This window comes from Setaria italica, chromosome I (genome assembly GCF_000263155.2).
Source record: "Setaria italica strain Yugu1 chromosome I, Setaria_italica_v2.0, whole genome shotgun sequence".
Lineage (NCBI taxonomy): Eukaryota > Viridiplantae > Streptophyta > Magnoliopsida > Poales > Poaceae > Setaria > Setaria italica.
The window spans coordinates 31,411,837-31,429,901 of record NC_028450.1 but is presented as its reverse complement, the minus strand read 5'-3'; the positions used below and the strand labels follow the sequence as shown (position 1 = coordinate 31,429,901).

Sequence of the window (18,065 nt, the reverse complement as noted above, 5' to 3'; positions counted from 1 at the left end):
ACGATTGCATATAGTTGGTATAGAGGACATGATTAGTCTAAGGAAATATGAAAAAGGGTTTAGTGAGGCATAAAGCACATATAAATTTGAGCAAACCTTTAACACTTGGCCAAATCACATATATTTTAGGATCCTATATTTTACTTAGACTAACTATGATGGAAGATGGTTTAGCAGTTGACACAGAAATATTATTTGCTAGTTTGGGGAACCAACTATTCTTCGCACATAAAACTGTTCTTATCATACTTGGCCACTTGGGTCATTGGTAAGAAAAGTGCCATAATACCACTTCAAGACTCACGAGTGACGGTGTAACAAGATATTGAATAACTGACAGTAGCAATATCCAACAAACAAACAATATGATCGAAGAAATGAAGGAGTGGTGCTTCAGATTTTACATTTCGCTTAATCTTAGGATTTCCGTTGCGTCTTAAGCTTCTTCAGAGATTAAGATCGTTATCATGGGAAAAAAAAAACTAACTCGAACTTACAATGCTCCAGAATATGCAGTGGACGCTCATATAGTCACAGATGCTACTCAGTTCAGCCCCAAGCTCTCATTCAAACACAAAACATATTGCGAGGAAGAGCTGCAACACATCACAAAGGACAAATTAGCACAACACATAAGCATCGCCAAAATTAGGACAAAAGCATCTATATCCAATGACTATTCAACTACTTTACCGGGCATGGAAGCGCGAGAATTTTTCTCTACACATCACAAATTCGTTATCCACCAAGAACGATTCCGATCTCTGGGAAGAAATGAGATATATAGCGAAGACCAGCCATTGCTAGCTCCCACCCGCGAACAGCAACCAGATGCCACGAACGACGGGCGTGTCGACCGTTCAGAGCAGCTCCGTGCGCCGAAGCCCCGAAGGGCATCGCCATCTTCGCCGTCGGTCACGAGGGAGACGACGGCCACGCGGCGTGCTCCGGCGCCGGTGGGGGAACCGCTGGATGCGTGGTGCTCTCGGTCGACACGCCTCGAGAATCCTGAGCCGTCGATCGCTGCGTTTACGGTTTAGATCGCGGGGAGGACAGAAACGCGAGAAGCTGCGGCGTTTTCGCCAACTGACATGTGGGCCATGGTTCACAGCGAGACAAACAACTCCGCCGCAACAGGGGGCAAAGACTGCGAGACCCAACCATTTCTTTCGCTTAAACCCTAACCAAAACCCTCTGCCCCCTGCTCCTCCCAGCTCGCCGCCCGCCACCATGTCGATGGCGGTGGCCGCCTCCCTCCGCTCCCTGGCGCGCCGCCGGCCCCGCCTCCGCTTGCCCGCGGCGCCCCTTGCCGTCCCCGGCGCCCGCGCGGCATTCCTCTCCGGCGCGGCCGAGGAGGCGGCTACGGATGCGGCGCCGCCGCCTCCTGCCCCGGGGCGGAAGGTGCTGGAGAGCTTCCGCGAGGAGTTTGAGATCGGGGGCCGCACAATCGCCTTCGAGACGGGAAAGATGGCGCGCTTCGCGAACGGCTCCGTGGTGATCTCCATGGAAGACACCCACGTCCTCTCAACCGTCGCCGCCGCCAAGTCCAACGAGCCCGTCCGGGACTTCCTCCCACTAACTGTACGGTCCTTCCCATGGCCTGTATAATGTGATTGTGATGTGTGATTTTAGAGAGCGTTGAATTCTACAAGGAATGCCCAGTTCATCTGCCCCCACTTATAAATCCTGCAATTTGATATGGTTATGTTATGCGAGCATAAACAACTTTCAGTTGATGAATCATGCTTGATTTGGCTTCATAAGGATTAAGGAAACTCCAGATTTTATACTGCCATAATTACATCTGCCTCAATACTCACATTTGAGCTTTGATGTTTTAAAATTTGCTTCATGTTTTACAAGCATGTTTTTGATTGCCAAATGATTAGTTTTTGTTCTTAATCATGCAAATAGGCACACAACTGGCATCAAGAATTTGGTGAAACTGATTCCAAGTAGGCAGTATAATCAACCTTTTTTTAGTGCAAGGATATTTGAGTTTGAAATGTCGCAAAAGCTCCATCTAATTAACAAGCTCTTTATCCTATGCGGTATTTTAAGTCTAAATTATAAAAAAATTGTGATGATTTTAGAAGTTCAGGGTCCAAAAGTTATGTTCTGTGTGATCTTGCATTTTTAATGCAATATTCTGTCTTATATTTATCTTTTGAGTACTATTTGGTTGTTTCTTCGCCCCAATGAAGTTTTTCTTTTTGGGTGGCTGTAGGTTGATTATCAAGAAAAACAATATGCGCAAGGTGTTATTCCCACAACATATATGCGCAGGGAAGGTGCCCCTAAGGAAAGAGAACTTCTGTGTGGGCGTATAATTGATCGACCTATAAGACCACTGTTTCCTCCTGGCTTTTACCATGAAGTTCAGGTATTCTTTCTTATGATACATCAAATTATTGTAGTTTGAACAATCATTGGAACTCATTGATAAAATCACACATCCTCTTTTTTAGATCATGGTAAATGTTCTTTCATCAGATGGAAAGCAAGATCCAGATGTGATGGCTGCTAACGCCTCTTCCGCTGCATTAATGCTATCTGATATACCTTGGAATGGGCCGATTGGAGTAATACGTGTTGGGAGAATTGATGGGAATTTTGTCTTAAACCCTACAGTCGATGAGGTAAATTTTGATTGGTTTACTGACACAGGGAACAAATTTGTTGTATCCTGTAAATTGTGCATGTACTGTTTTCATGATGTTGTGCATTTATACTGCTTGTGGACCTTATATTTCCTGGTAGCATTTCATAATGGATCTAACTTAATATCATACTTGGGATCATCTGCACTACTACAAATTTGTTCAGTTGACTCATATTTTTTTATATTACGGTGCTTTGCAGCTAGGTTTGAGTGATCTCAATCTTGTTTATGCATGTTCACGGGATAAAACTTTAATGATAGATGTACAAGCTCGTGAAATAACTGAAAGAGATCTTCAGGCAGGAATGAAGCTTGCACACTCTGAGGTAATCTTATTTATCTTTTATTTTTTGATCCATTGTGAGTATAGTCTCATGCATTTATTATTACTCAGGCAATTAAATGTATTGACCCTCAAATAAGATTGGCTAAGCGAGCTGGTAAAGAGAAGAAAGAATACAAGATATCTCTGATTTCAGATACATCCTACGAGAAAATTAGAACATTATCAGAAGCACCCATTGAGGAAGTCTTCACTGATTCATCATATGGCAAGGTTATTATATTTTATCTTATGCTTGGTGGAGGGGAAGCCAAAACATTCGATATTGATCAACATTTACAAACCCCTGCCACCAGCAAGAAGTGCAAAGTGTTTTTTTCCCTTCACAGCATGGATTTATTGGATATTTTCATTTCAGTTTGAGCGGGGAGAAGCTTTAGAAAAAATCACACAATCTGTGAAAGCAAAGCTTGAAGAAGAAAACGATGAGGACAGCTTGAAGTTTCTTTCCAAGGCAGTTGACACAGTGAGGAAACAGGTAGGCTACATTAATTTCTTTGGCAGAATCTTGCAACAAAAAAGAGGGAAGAAATTACTCAGCATTGAATGCATGCTGTTACATGTCTGTAGCTTAATGTATAATCTTAGTCTAATGATTTTACTCAAATTTCTGAAGATGCTGTACATTAGTTCATGGGAATTTCTGAATATTTGGGCAAATTTATTTAAGTGACACCACTTGATGCTACTTTGTTCATTGCTATATTCTTATTGGATCACTTTCGCTACTTTGATTGACAAGGATTTGTGTCGAATTGTGCAGGTCATACGTAAAAGAATAATTGAGGAGGGACTTAGAGTAGATGGTAGACAACTTGATGAGGTCAGACCATTGTTTTGTGAAGCCAACACATATCCAGTATTACATGGATCTGCCCTGTTTTCACGTGGAGATACACAGGTGCTCTCTATCTCTATATCCTTAACTCTACAGTGCATTTTGGAAATCACTCCCTCAGTTTCTACGTGTTTATTACAAACACACGCTAATGTTTATGCCTGGTGGACACACACAAGCACAAAAATAACAAGTAGTATTTGGTCGATGCGACCACACTAGCCCTCATCGTTTTCTCACATATATGTAGCTGATACAGGGCTTGCACGCTTGCCCATTATAATTAATGCAGTCAATGCCCATATGATCTGCATATTATTCTCTTCAACAAGCTAAAATCTAGCCAGCACTAATAGGAATGAACTAGACACTAGCTGACCCTGGGCACAACTCTCTAGTAACAAGATTAATGCTAACAGTCCACAGTACCAAATGATAAAACAACACATACACACAGTATTATTTGCTTAACTTTGGAGGAACTTAACATATTTTTTGGACCAAGTTGTTGCATATATAATCATGCAAATAACCAGCACCATGGTTGTAGGTTCTGTGTACAGTTACCCTTGGTGCTCCTGGTGATGCTCAGCGACTGGATTCAATTGTTGGCCCTCCAACAAAGCGTTTCATGCTTCACTATAGCTTTCCACCATTTTCGATAAATGAAGTTGCCAAACGTGGGGGCCTGAATCGACGGGAAGTTGGACATGGTACACGCTTTCTCTTCCATATACTAAATGAACTATCCTGAAGTTAGTTAAAGGAATATGTCTGATATCCTCGCCCAATTTGGCTCATATAGAGGCTTATCAATGTGATATAATTAATCTTTAATTGGTAGATGAAGTAGTATGCCCCCTCCATTTCTTTTTATAGGGTGTATTCAAGATTTGCAGTCTTTAGAAACATATGTTGACCACAAGTTTCTCTTATAATCAATTGCGGCAAAATCATTGTTGTATCTGTTCATACAACTTTTGTATACTAGGCATGCGTATAAAACTAATTGTCCGTCAACTTTTATAAAGTTCGACCTTTTCCCTCAAATCCTAATATGTCATATGAAAAGTGGAGGAAGTAGCTGTGTTATATTACTCCAGTCCAAAATGTAGGTTGTTTTAGTTTTGTCCTAAGTCAAACTTCTCTAACTTTGATCAAGTTTATAGAAAAATGCACTAACATCAACAACATCCAATTAGTTTCATTAAATCCACCATATAGTATGTCCTTATAGTGCATTCATTTGGTATTGTGTCAAGTTTATGAGTCAAACTTCGCTAACTTTGATCAAGTTTACAGAAAATGCACTAACATCAACAGCATCCAATTAGTTTCATTAAATCCACCATGAAGTATGTCCTTACAGTGCATTTATTTGGTATTGTATATATAAACTTGGTCAAAGTTAGAAAAGTTCGACATAGGACAATACTAAAACGACATATTTTGGAACAGAGTAGAGTCTGGGGAACTTCAAATAGTGCATGAAAGCTTGAGGATTTGGTGTGGTTTGGGCAAGATTGGGCTACTATGGTCTGTTTTAAATTTGGATAAAGCAAAATGAATACCAGCACTGCAGTTATTTATTTTGTACCATTGTGCAGGCACTCTTGCGGAGAAAGCATTGCTCGCTGTGCTTCCTCCAGAAAGTGATTTTCCATATACTGTTCGGGTAAATTCAGAAGTCATGGCCTCTGATGGTTCGACATCAATGGCATCAGTATGTGGAGGTATGCAACAAACCATTTTCTCTTATAGTGGCGCTGTACTTCAGTTTGCAAGACCACATGCTTCACTATCCTAAGAAATATATTGAATCCCTTGTTTTCTTTTTTTAACAAAGCGAAGCTTTTCATTAGCACCACCCTTTTCCTTTCTGCCATAAATGCAAGGAATCTGCTTTTGATAAAATAATAATTTGTTTAGCTCATGCTCCCTCCATCCCAAAAAGGAATATCATTATAATTTTGTCCTAAGTCAAACTATCTCAAGTTTGACCTAGTTTATAGAGAAAAATATCAATATTTATGATGCCAAATTGGTATACTATGAAAATACTCATCGTAAATCTAATGATGCTTAATTGGCACCACATATTGGTCCTTTTCTGTATTATAAGTTGGTCAAATCTTAGATGGTTTGACTTCGGACAAAGCTAGAATGCCATTCCTTTTTAGATAGAGGGAGTATTTTCTTATTTGATGTAAATTACCTTTTCATTGTTATTGTGACACCCTTGAACAGCTAGAAAATTATTATTTCTTTCTTAATGTTCATTCATTTGTAAATGTGGTTTCACAGGAAGTATGGCTTTGATGGATGCTGGGATACCAGTAAGAGAACATGTAGCTGGTGTTTCAGTAGGTCTTGTAAGTCAAGTAGATCCAACAACTGGAGATATTTCTAATTATCGCATCTTAACGGATATTTTGGTAAGTGTTTTGATGCACTTCATTCAAAGGTTTTTCAGTCAATTGTATATTCTGTTTCCACAGAATGAAAAGGATGTTGATGCTCAACTGAACATGATAATCATTTTTTGTCAGGGTCTTGAAGATCATTTGGGTGACATGGACTTCAAAATTGCAGGAACAAGGAAAGGTATTACTGCTATTCAGCTGGATATAAAACCTGCTGGAATACCATTGGACATAGTATGTGAAAGTTTAGAGCCTGCACGGAAGGCTCGTACTCAAATCCTTGACCGCATGGACCAGGAAATAAGTATCGCACGTGCTATGAATGATGGAAGTGCCCCTCGATTAGGTTTGTTAATGTACTTGCTTGTTGTTTTGTCACAATCCTGATATGATTAAGGTCAGAACTGACCCTCTGTTTGCAGCTACACTGAGCTTCAGCAGCGATTCTCTTAGGAAACTGCTTTTCCACAGGAAGAAAATTGAGCAAGAAACAGGTATCAAGCTATCTATACACCTGCCTTTGTTCATGTTCTTTCTTGTGCTCTTTTGTAAGATACGATTTATTTATTTCATCGGACAAGGTATTGGATATTGGTGCATATTTTGGACATTACCTGTTGTCAGGGGTGAAGCCAGGAACTTGATTCTTGGTGAGGGTGGGGTGAGGAGGGGCGGGGGGAGTAAGAGAAGTGCTTTTCATCTGCAAATTCGTAAGGAGTAAAAACAGGCATTTTCAATAGCTGACTAGATGACTGGATGAAGGGAGAAAACAGTGGGGTATCAAGGACACCGAAACTAATCCATCCTCTACCATTTGGTGATTACATCAGCTATGTGCTTAACATGACTTTATATGGCAATGAGCTGCACATATTAAACTAACTGGGAAACATCTTGGTATAGATGGTTTCATTTGATTTTATATTCCAGGGTCTGTCCCATTTTTCTTTAAGCTGTGACCTTTTGTTTTTTTTGCACTGGCTATACTTATGCGGGCTTTGGGTTTGCACCTCAGTGTGATAAACCAGTGGCACAAAACATGGTTCATCCGTATAATTAATTACATGTTTCAATTATTGAGCATTTTTTATATAACTATGCTGGGTTATATTTCTTCAACTACTGGGTGTTAATTTCTCTCTTCCATTATTAGGTGCACGGGTATCAGTCAGTGATGGTACAGTCACTATTGTTGCTAAAACCCAACCTATTATGGATAAAGCTATTGAGAAGGTACTAGTTCTTATGACACCCACTTATGATAGCGCTTGATAACCCTTGCTTACTGTATACATAATCCCCTTTTGTGCTAGTTAAAATGCTAAGTGCAAGCGACTGGGAAGAAGAATATTCATATAATGAAATCTACCTTTTCTTTTAAATGCAGGTTGAGTTTCTCGTGGGACGTGAAATTGAAGTTGGTCGGACATACAAAGGAACTGTTTCCTCAGTTAAGGAGTATGGCGCTTTTGTGGAGTTCAATGGTGGACAGCAAGGCCTTCTTCACATTTCAGAGCTGTCACATGAACCGGTACTTCTCTTGTGAATCAGTTTTACTCAGCTCTGTTAGTGCACCTCTATGGTTCCAGACTTACTGGATGCTTATTAGAAGTAGTTAAATATTTGTTTCTCGAATAGCTTTCTTTTGTTTTGTCTTACTTATTGGGTTGAATACTGACAGACCAGCTTTTCATCATTTTTAACTATTATTTGTGTATTTTGTTTTGTTGTCCCCCCCTCAGGTATCAAAAGTCTCCGATATTGTAACTGTTGGCCAATCGCTCTCTTTGATGTGTATTGGACAGGACGTGAGGGGTAACATTAAACTCTCACTTAAGGCAACCTTACCCCAACCACGTAAGAAGAAGGATTTAGAGAGTAAAGGTCCTTTGCCAAGTCAAGAAGTAGGCTGGGCTGCTGTAGAGAACATGCCCAGTGTAGGTGCTGATGCTGAGCCATCCAGTAGCAAACATGAAGATGGCACAGCTGAGGAGGCACCTGCATTTTCGACTCCTTCAGTTATAATACGAAGTGAGGCTGACTGTGATGCTCAAGATGCCGCAAATGGTCCAAAGAAGCGGGCAAGGGTTTCCAAGTCATCTCCTAGACCATATAAAGCACCCAGCGAACGTCAGAAGGTTAGGACAGCTACCGCTAAGAAAGCCCCAGGTGCTACCAAGAAAACTGATAAGAAAGTAAAGATTGAGGAATCTGGGAGTAACAGCCTGGAAACCAGTGGGTCAGAAGAGGTTCCAGAACCAACTGCTAGCAACACTCTGGACCTGAAGCAGACTCCGGTGAACTTCCGATCTGGGTCTATGAAGTTGGGTGATGTGGTTACAGCAAAGGTCTATCAGATTCGAGCCTTTGGACTAGTACTTGAGCTGAGCGATGGAGCACGCGGAATGCATAAATTTGAGGTAACTTCATATAACTGTTGAGGGTTCTTTCCTGTTCATACCAACATTATGCAAGTGCTTATTCTGGGGCATTTGTTGCATCTATTCTTTTTATTAATAGTTGTGCCACTATGTTCATGATTGTTAACCCTTGAATCCTATTTTGACCCTTTTCAATGAACTTCTGTTACTGAAATTATGGAGCATTTGTTGCAGGCAAATGGTCAAATGGAATTTGAAGTTGGACAGGAACTACTTGTGAAATGTGCAAGTTTCAACGCGAAGGGAATCCCAGTCTTCTCGTTGTTGGACTAGTGGACAAGGGAGACCAGACACCTGTAAATGTGTAGCAAGCTAGCAGCTGATCTACCAACGTGAGGAACCACGGGGCTAGCGAAATTTTGTTCTTTAGCGGTTGAAAGCATTGTCCTGATTTTTTCCCCCGACATACAAGCATGAACATAATGGAGTTAAAATTAGGTCCAGAGAATCACGTGAAAGTTAGCGTACGAACCACCCGGCGTCCTGAACCTGCTGCAGCAAATGTATATTACTAGGGCAAGGTTGCTTATCTATATACTGATTTAAATAATCCAGACGATGAATACCAGTTGTTCGTAACACGTACTTATAGCTGAATACTTTCTTTGGGGAAAAAAAAGGAAAACAGAACTCCACCTAAACTCCCTCGAAGGATTCGCGATGCGAAAAAAACACTCTAGGCCCCGCGTATATTTGCAGTGCCCGGTCCTCCCCAATCCGCCCCCGACCTCTTTCCCGCGCGCGTGTTTTTCCCCGGGCGCGCGCAGCAGGGCGTCGGATGTCGCGCAGTGGTCGCCCCGCAGCGCCCGCCGGCCGCGCACCCGAGCAGCCGGACCTTCCTGCGTGGCCCCTTCCCGCGCGTGCGGCGGCGGGGCGAGGGGTGGAGGGTCAACGCGCTGCTCAGCTCCGAGTGCTTCGAGAAGGAAGTTGCACACCTCAGGGACGCGCTGCACCGCGCCAACCTCGTCCTCGGCGCCGTGCCCGCCGGGGCTGCCGCCAGCATCAGGATCGGGAACCAGCAGATGGTGGTGGGCCCAGGATGAGAGCCATGAGAGCCCCCCCGTCAGCCCCCCTCCTTCCCCCGCCACCGCGCCACCCGCCGCCACCGGCGACAACGCGCAGCGGCGGCGGCGGGGCGAGGGGCGGAGGGTCAACGCGCTGCTCAGCTCCGAGTGCTTCGAGAAGGAAGTCGCACACCTCAGGGACGCGCTGCGCCGCGCCAACCTCGTCCTCGGCGCCGTGCCCGCCGGGGCTGCCGCCAGCATCAGGATCGGGAACCAGCAGATGGTGGTGGGCCCAGGATGAGAGCCATGAGAACCTCCCCCGTCAGCCCCCCTCCTTCCCCCGCCACCGCGCCACCCGCCGCCACCGGCGACAACCCTAGCCTACCCCCGTAGAGCCCCAGCGAACCCGAAACCCAACCTGATTCTACAACCCCCATCCCCAATCTCCCCACCCTCAAGGAGAGCCTGGGAGCAGTTCGTCAACGCCTCCCCACCGCCACCTCCACGGTTCCACCGCCTGCCGCCGTTCGAGGCCGATTGGGTGCCGGAATCACCGGATCCGCAGGCCACTTCGCCGGATCTGGGGATCCCTTTGCAAGATCTGCGACCCGGCAGCAACAAGCCAGCTCCCGCTACGAAAGATGCGACGCGGTCCTATGCGGAGGTCGTCAGAGGCAGGCGCTTCAATTCTCCAACCGCCCGGGACTCTCTGCGACACCACGGGGAAGAGAGCGCTCCTATCCATGGGAGACGGAGTAACTCCGACGACAAGACGACTACGCGGCGCATTCAAGACTCTACGTCAGCGGCACCACGCCCAGGGCCTCGGTACGGCGAAGTAATGGGAATATCTCAGCACAATCTGGTGAGCCATGACTGGCAGCCAGTGAGGAGTCGACGAACGCGGCGGTAGGCGCTGCCCGAGAAGCCGCGACGCGACGGCGGAAGTGACCGGAGCCGCAAAAGCAATTCAAGGAGGCCACCAAACAGGGCGCTGCTTGCCTTCAAACGCGAGACCGAGGGCCGCTGCTTTCGGTGCCTCGCCCCAGACCACCTTGCCTCGGCGTGCCGCGACCCCGTGCGCTGCTTCCGGTGCCGGCGTTTCGGACACAGAGAGCGCGAGTGTAGGGCGGCGCGGCCACGCCCTCAACGGAGACCCGACATACGCGGGCCTCCTCGCACACCCACGCCACCAGCACAGCCGCGCGCCGCAGCTCCAGCCAACCGCCCGTCGACCAACAATGCCCGCACCTCGACACATCACCACTCCTCCCGCCGCCGGACATCCGCCACCTGAACCAAGACATACCACATCCAACATGGCCATAGGAGACCCAAACACGCGGCCAGAAGTAGAAACCGTGTTCGTCTCCACAACTTTCCACCTCGAGCATGATGCGCGGGATTGGGAAGCCTGCGCGCTTTTCCCGTGGGCATTGCATCTGCCGTCGGACGCCGGAGCCAGGGACATCGCCAACCTACTTACCAGAGAACTCCGCCTGCGGCCTGGCGACGTCACCGTCACGCTCCACCAACCTGAACCATACCTAATTAGGTTCGAGCAGGCGGAGATCGTCGAGCGTGTCATCGGCCACAAGTGTGCCCTGCAGCACATTGTCACCAATCTCCTTCAACCGGCAGACTCCAGGCATATTGAGCTCTGGGCTTGGACGGTGGACCCGAGCGAAATCCCGAAGAAGGTATGGCTTGCCTTCACTCATAACCCAGCGGTAAAATCCTCCGCCTTTGCAGTCTCGGCCGAGCCCCTGCAGCTGTCTTGGCAGCAAGGGACTCGATATGAAGTCTTCATCCACATGCCACTCCTGGAGGACTACTCGGCGGCGGCACGTGATCTTCAGCAAGCCATCGACAATCCGCAGAGCGTCGTCCCAATTCGGCATCGCTATGAATGGCGCTACGGCCTCGTCGACGGTGCACCATCGGATGCAAGGTCGCGCTTTCCGGCGCGACTCCCTCGACCACCGCGAGAACAGATCAGCGTGGATCCACACCATGCTGATCAAAGCAGGGGACGACGTGCACCCGTGGGCGGCCCTAGAGCAGAGCACGGCGCCCGGGCTGTGGGCGGCGATGGGGAAGGCGGAAGAAGGCGCGACGCCAGTGCCCGTCAAGACCAGCGCACCAAAGAAGACCGCACCAGGCGTCGGCCGGCGCGACAGCAGTGTGACGAACGGCCATTCGTCTGGCCGTCCCGCCGAGGAGATGACGACGACGACCAAGACGACGACTATGACCACCCAGGACAGGGGCGAAAGCTCGGCGACGACTACTGGGGATGTGCGGGCACGGTGCGCCGTGACCGCACACGATCACCCCCAAGGCGCAACTATGCCCCTCCGCATGGACGACGCCATGAAGCCGGCGCACCGGGACTAACCAACTTAGCCCCGTCACAACTCCAGGCACTCTTCGTGGCGCAAGCAACGACGCTGAAGAACTATGTTCAACAACAGGTAATCGAGGCACCTCCCATGACTGACATCTCCACTTTGGATGCCAGGATGCGGTTCTGGCACGCCGGCGCCGACGAGTACATCCGTAAAGCCTGCTGGCTCGCCGACCGACTCGGCATCGAGGATACGGTGCCAGGGGAAAAGGCCTGGTCCGAGCCGGTACCACTGCCGCGAGTCTGCAACAGTCTGCGAACGGCGCTGCTACAGGCTCCAGCGGCGGCGGCGGCGTCTCCGACGATCCAAGACGTCGACCGTGCTCTGGATGCCTTGTGCATTGAGGCCGAACAAGAAGACGCAGGCCACACGGGCCAAGAGCACGAGCAGGCCACAGCCCAGAGAGCAGCGGGCAGCAAGCCCATCAATGCAGCCCAACAGACGGGGCCTGAACCACACCGGCAGGGGGCCCAACAGCAAGCCGCCCTAGCAGGCACACTGGCAGGACGGACCTACGAGGTGAGCGGCCCATCACGAGCTGGGCCGCGGTAGACCCAACAAAACAAGACGCTTGCGGCCTCTCCTGCAGGGGACGTAAACGAGCTGGCCCACAACAAAACACAAGCTAGACACTTCACACCAAGCACCAAGTCCACCAGTGCGACCCATTACTTACCACAAACACCATATGACGCCTACTACCAACCAATACACACCCATCCTATAAGGCCGGAACACCACACACCAAACCAGCCATCTGTTGTTGCGCCGCAGACAGCCCAGATCGCGCCTGCCCCACAAATAGATGACCTATTCGCAACCCCGCCGCCGCCAGCACTGCTGCAGCCCCCACAGCAATGCATGAGTCGGGGGCGCACCTTTGACATGAGCAAGGTGCGGAGGAGCGCACGCCTGGCAAAGAAGCCAGCTATGCCAGCAGTTGAACGCGCGCAACGAAACCTATGGAAGAAACTAGGTGTCGGCAATGACGAGATGGCACCAATTGAACAAGTTCTGCAGGATTTTCTTAACATGTTTCAGGGGGCGCTGCCGGACTTCATCATATCTGCTATGACCGCACTCTTTGACCTCGATGATGAATCTCCGGACCAGGTGAACGACGCACTCCTACAGATGGCAGGTGATGATGTGGGAGAGCTCCAGCAGACGGACCATGCGGCTACATGAGCGTTCTGCCACTACATTTGCATCAAGTGTCTTACTACTCTACCATGTATCGCTACCTTTATGTAATTCCTGTTCCAGTGCCTCACCCTGCTGGCTGCGACCTTCGGGGAGGACTCCACCTTAGCCCTGCTGGCTGTGACCTTCGGGCAAAACTCGTGAACTACAAACTATGCCCCGACTACTATGAACCTAAACCTTGGACGCCAACTCCCACAGCGACAAAGTGCGACAACGAACATGCTCTAGCGGCAACAACACCTACGATTTCTGAAAAGCGCGCCTACGGGATCAATATCCTGCGAGTCACAACACCACTGCCGCAACAACTGATACAAAAACTACACACCGGCCAGTCCACCTTCAGCGCCACAAAATAACTTAAATGAACGGCAATTTTCAAATAATGAGCTGGAACGTGCGAGGTCTAAATGCACCCGCTAGATGCCTCACAGTACGCGAAACTATTGCGGCGACAACATGCCACATCGCATGCCTGCAGGAAACAAAGATGCAAAATATAGATGCGGCCCTAGCAAACCTCCTGGGGGGACCTCGCTTAAATAAATTTGCATACCAAGCGGCTTCGGGCACAAAGGGCGGTATCCTCCTCCTCTGGGATGAAGGGGTTTTTGACATACAGAACATTCAAATAGGTCGTTTTTCTATCTCAGCAACAGCAACAGTAAAACACAGTAACTTACACTTCAGACTCACGACGGTATACGGCCCATCCCGCCACTCAGCAAAGCCTGCTTTCCTACGCCACCTGCGGGCCATGAGGCTTGATGACAACACTAAATGGCTAGTCCTTGGCGACTTCAACTTAATTTACAGTGCAAGAGACAAGAACAACATCAACCTAAACCGGAGACTTATGAGGAGCTTCAGAGCAACACTGAATCATTGCGGACTTAAAGAAATACACTTACAAAACAGAAGATTCACCTGGAGCAATGCAAGGCATCAACCGACGCTAACGCGAATCGACAGAGTATTCTGCAATGAATCTTGGGACCTACAATTTGATGATCACGTCCTTCACGCTCTCTCTTCCTCGCACTCGAACCACTGCCCTTTACTACTGGCGCAACAATCAGGTCCCCGCAAGCCGACGCCATTCAAATTCGAAAACTTCTGGACACGGTTACCAGGATTCTATGAGATAGTTACCCAGGAATGGTCAAAGGCGACGGCCCACACTGAGCCATTCCATAGACTGGGCTACAAACTGCGCAAAACAGCCCAAGCACTGCGATCATGGAGCCGAATGCATGTCTCGGATGCCCGCTTAAAAATGCACATGGCTCAAGAAGTTATCCTGTGCCTTGACATAGCCGAGGAAACAAGAACACTCACAGAATCGGAGCACGGATTACGGAGCAAACTCAAAAAAAGGCTCTTAGGATGGGCGGCCATAGAAAAAGCAAGGAAGAAACAATGCTCCAGGATAACCTATCTACGAGAGGGCGATGCAAATACAAGGTTTTTCCACCTCAAGGCAAATGGGAGAAAGAGAAAAAACTTCATTCAACGACTGAAGAGGGGAAACGGCTGGGCTGTAACGCACATACAAAAGCAGCAGATAATCCAAAACCACTTCGACAGCGTGATGTCCGCCCCATCCGCCCGCACCAAAGGCTTAAATTGGGAAAAGCTACATTTCCTAGAGGTGGACTTAACCGGAATCGACAGCCCTTTTTCGGACAAGGAAATACTAAATGCAATGACTGACCTGCCCAAAAACAAAGCGCAGGGACCGGACGGCTTGACTGGCTTGTTCTTCAAATCATGCTGGAACATAATAAAAGGGGATGTTATAGCGGCAGTAAACGCTTTTTACACCGGTAGATGCAACGACCTAAATTTAATTAACTCAGCAAATATCGTGCTAATACCCAAAAAGGACGGAGCTGAAAGCGTCAAGGATTTCAGACCGATAAGTCTCATACACGCCATCGCAAAGATCATTAGCAAAATGCTGGCAACAAGACTTCAGCCATATATGGACAAACTGATATTGCCAAGCCAAAGTGCCTTCATTAAAGGACGAAGCATACACGACAATTTCCTGTATGTTCGGAATATGGCAAGAAGATTCCACAGACACAGAACGCCGACGCTGCTAATGAAGCTGGACATCTCAAAGGCTTTTGACTCTGTCCGCTAGGACTACCTGCTCGAATTATTGCAACATAGAGGCTTTCCCACAAGGTGGCGAAACTGGATAACTCCGTTACTGGCCACATCAACTTCTAAAGTCCTGATAAATGGAATTCCATCCGATTCAATAACACATGGGCGAGGACTACGACAAGGAGACCCCCTATCCCCCTTCCTCTTCATCCTTGCGATAGATCCGCTGTATCAACTAATACACACGGCGACGGGAATGGGACTACTCAAAAAGCTGGGAGGGCGTACGCCACGCACCAGCATCTCCATGTACGCTGACGACGCGGTCATTTTCATAAAGCCAACACAAGAAGACGTCACAAATGTCACAAAACTATTGAACCTCTTCGGGGAGGCCACAGGACTCCAAACAAACCTACAAAAGACAACAGTGGCTCCCATCAGCTGCGATAATGTGGACCTTGATGAAATCCTCTCCGAATGGCCGATCACTCGCACAAGCTTTCCATTAAGATACCTCGGGCTACCACTTGCGATAAGGCGATTAAGGAAATTGGACTTTCAACCCCTAATAGACAAAACAGCAAAGAAGCTATCTAGATGGCACAGTCGCAACATCACACAAGCAGGACGAGTCTGCCTCACCAAAGCCGTGCTTTCTGCGCAGCCATTATACCTACTAACCGTCATAAAAGCACCATGCGAAGTTCTGGACGAACTAGACAAGATAAGGAAACGATTCATCTGGGCCGGAGACAAAATGCTTACAGGTGGTAAATGCAAGGTCAATTGGATCAAATCCTGCTTACCAAAAGAAAATGGCGGACTAGGAGTGCTGAACCTCCACAAATTTGCTAGAGCATTGAGACTGCGATGGATCTAGCATGAGTGGGAGTCACCGCGAAAAACATGGATTGGAATGGGAATACCATGTGACGACTCTGACCAACGCTTGTTCACGGCTTGCACAACTATTATAGTGGGCAATGGACGCAAAACAAGCTTCTGGCACTCAGCCTGGGGACAGGCAACTAGGCCAAAGGACATTGCGCCCAACATATATATGCTATCAGGGGGAAGCATAAAAAATTGGAAGATGCCTTACATAACAGTAGCTGGGTGGCGGACATAAACATCCATGCTGGCCTGACAACGCAACACCTCCAAGAATTTGTAACACTCTGGCGTCTAGTAACAACGGTAAGGCTGCAAACACGACAGGAAGACACAATTCGATGGAAATTCACGCCAAACGGACAATACTCAGCGGCATCAGCATACAAGGCGCAGTTCCTGGGATCCACTTATGCACCGCACCACAAAACAATATGGAAATGATGGGCGCCTCCGAAGTGCAAATTTTTCGCGTGGTTGATCCTACAGAACCGCGTGTGGACAGCTGATCGACTTGCGCGACGAGGATGGCCTCACTCCCCAGGTTGCCCCTTATGCCGTGTACAACAAGAGACAGCACACCACCTAGTGGCCCAGTGCAGATACACCAAGCGAATATGGAGCCTTGTTGCCACTTGGGCTTCGCAACCAAGTCTACAACCCTCGGAATGGCCCCCAACCGACAACACCCTGGAATGGTGGATGAATATGACTACAAGGACCGAAGCCCCTCGGAAAGGAGTTTGCTCTATGGCACTGCTGATAATATGGGAAATCTGGAAGGAGCGGAATCGACGAATTTTCAACCATCATGAGATGGCCACAACCTCATTGTTGGCCAAAATCAAAGAGGAAGCAGGCACATGGATTTTAGCAGGGGCGAAAGCTTTAGCGTTTTTCTTATCAAGAGAGTAATCGCGTAAGAGAAATATAATTGCAACACTCTTATAATAATCTACTCTATCAATGAAATAGGCACTGTCTTGTGCCCATTCGTTCAAAAAAAAAAGCAGATGGTGGTGCAGATCAACCAGATGCAGCGCCTGGCCGCCGACCTGGCCAAGCACCTCGACGAGCTCAAGTACTACGAGATGGTACACCCCCTTTTGCCCTCCCTCCCTCCCGTCTGTTCCTCAGTCCGCCAGCGAGCCTTTGCAAGAACGGGGGAACTACGGAGCCAAGGAGACTTATTTTTGGCCCCTTCTCAATTTCTTTTCTTCAGATCTTCAGATCTCATGAAGGGGAGATAAAAAGTGCAGTTGCAGTATCTCAATTTTAGATAGTGATGAATGAACACTACTTTGTTGTACATGATCTGATACATGATGTAGCACGAGAAGTCTCACTACATGAATGCCTTACAGTTGATGGCTCAGATCTTCAAAAAATCTTCCCATCAGTTCGTCATGTTGGCATCTGGACTGAGTTGGTTTATAATGAACAAAACATAGAACGTAGTATAACTTTTGAAGAAAAGCAAGATCAAATTCAGAATAATGTTATCCTGACAAGCTTGGAGAGTTTAATGCTGGTAGGTGTGTATGATGAGAACTTCTCGACAAAATTTGTGAAGATTCTGGATCAATTGCATTATATCCGAGTACTTAAGATATCAGCAATGCCCTTCAATGCTGAAATTTTGCTATCCAGTGTCAAAAAGTTCATCCATCTTCGCTATTCAGAGCTGAGATTTGATTCTGACTTGCATAAACCTTTGCCTGATGCAATATG

At 47.4% G+C, this 18,065-nt stretch overlaps 1 protein-coding gene across 1 annotated transcript; it reads left to right on the top strand.

Moving 5' to 3' along the window:
- The first annotated feature begins 1,153 nt into the window (after positions 1-1,153).
- Positions 1,154-9,298, top strand: LOC101764375 (polyribonucleotide nucleotidyltransferase 2, mitochondrial). The gene is made up of 16 exons (XM_004953059.3): positions 1,154-1,581; positions 2,228-2,383; positions 2,469-2,639; positions 2,863-2,988; positions 3,057-3,218; positions 3,364-3,483; positions 3,769-3,906; positions 4,394-4,556; positions 5,451-5,576; positions 6,148-6,278; positions 6,393-6,612; positions 6,689-6,760; positions 7,420-7,499; positions 7,654-7,797; positions 8,009-8,686; positions 8,882-9,298. Exons 1-16 carry the CDS (start codon positions 1,231-1,233, stop codon positions 8,978-8,980), a joined length of 2,937 nt encoding a protein of 978 aa, XP_004953116.2. The 5' UTR covers positions 1,154-1,230; the 3' UTR covers positions 8,981-9,298.
- Positions 9,299-18,065: the final 8,767 nt, after the last annotated feature.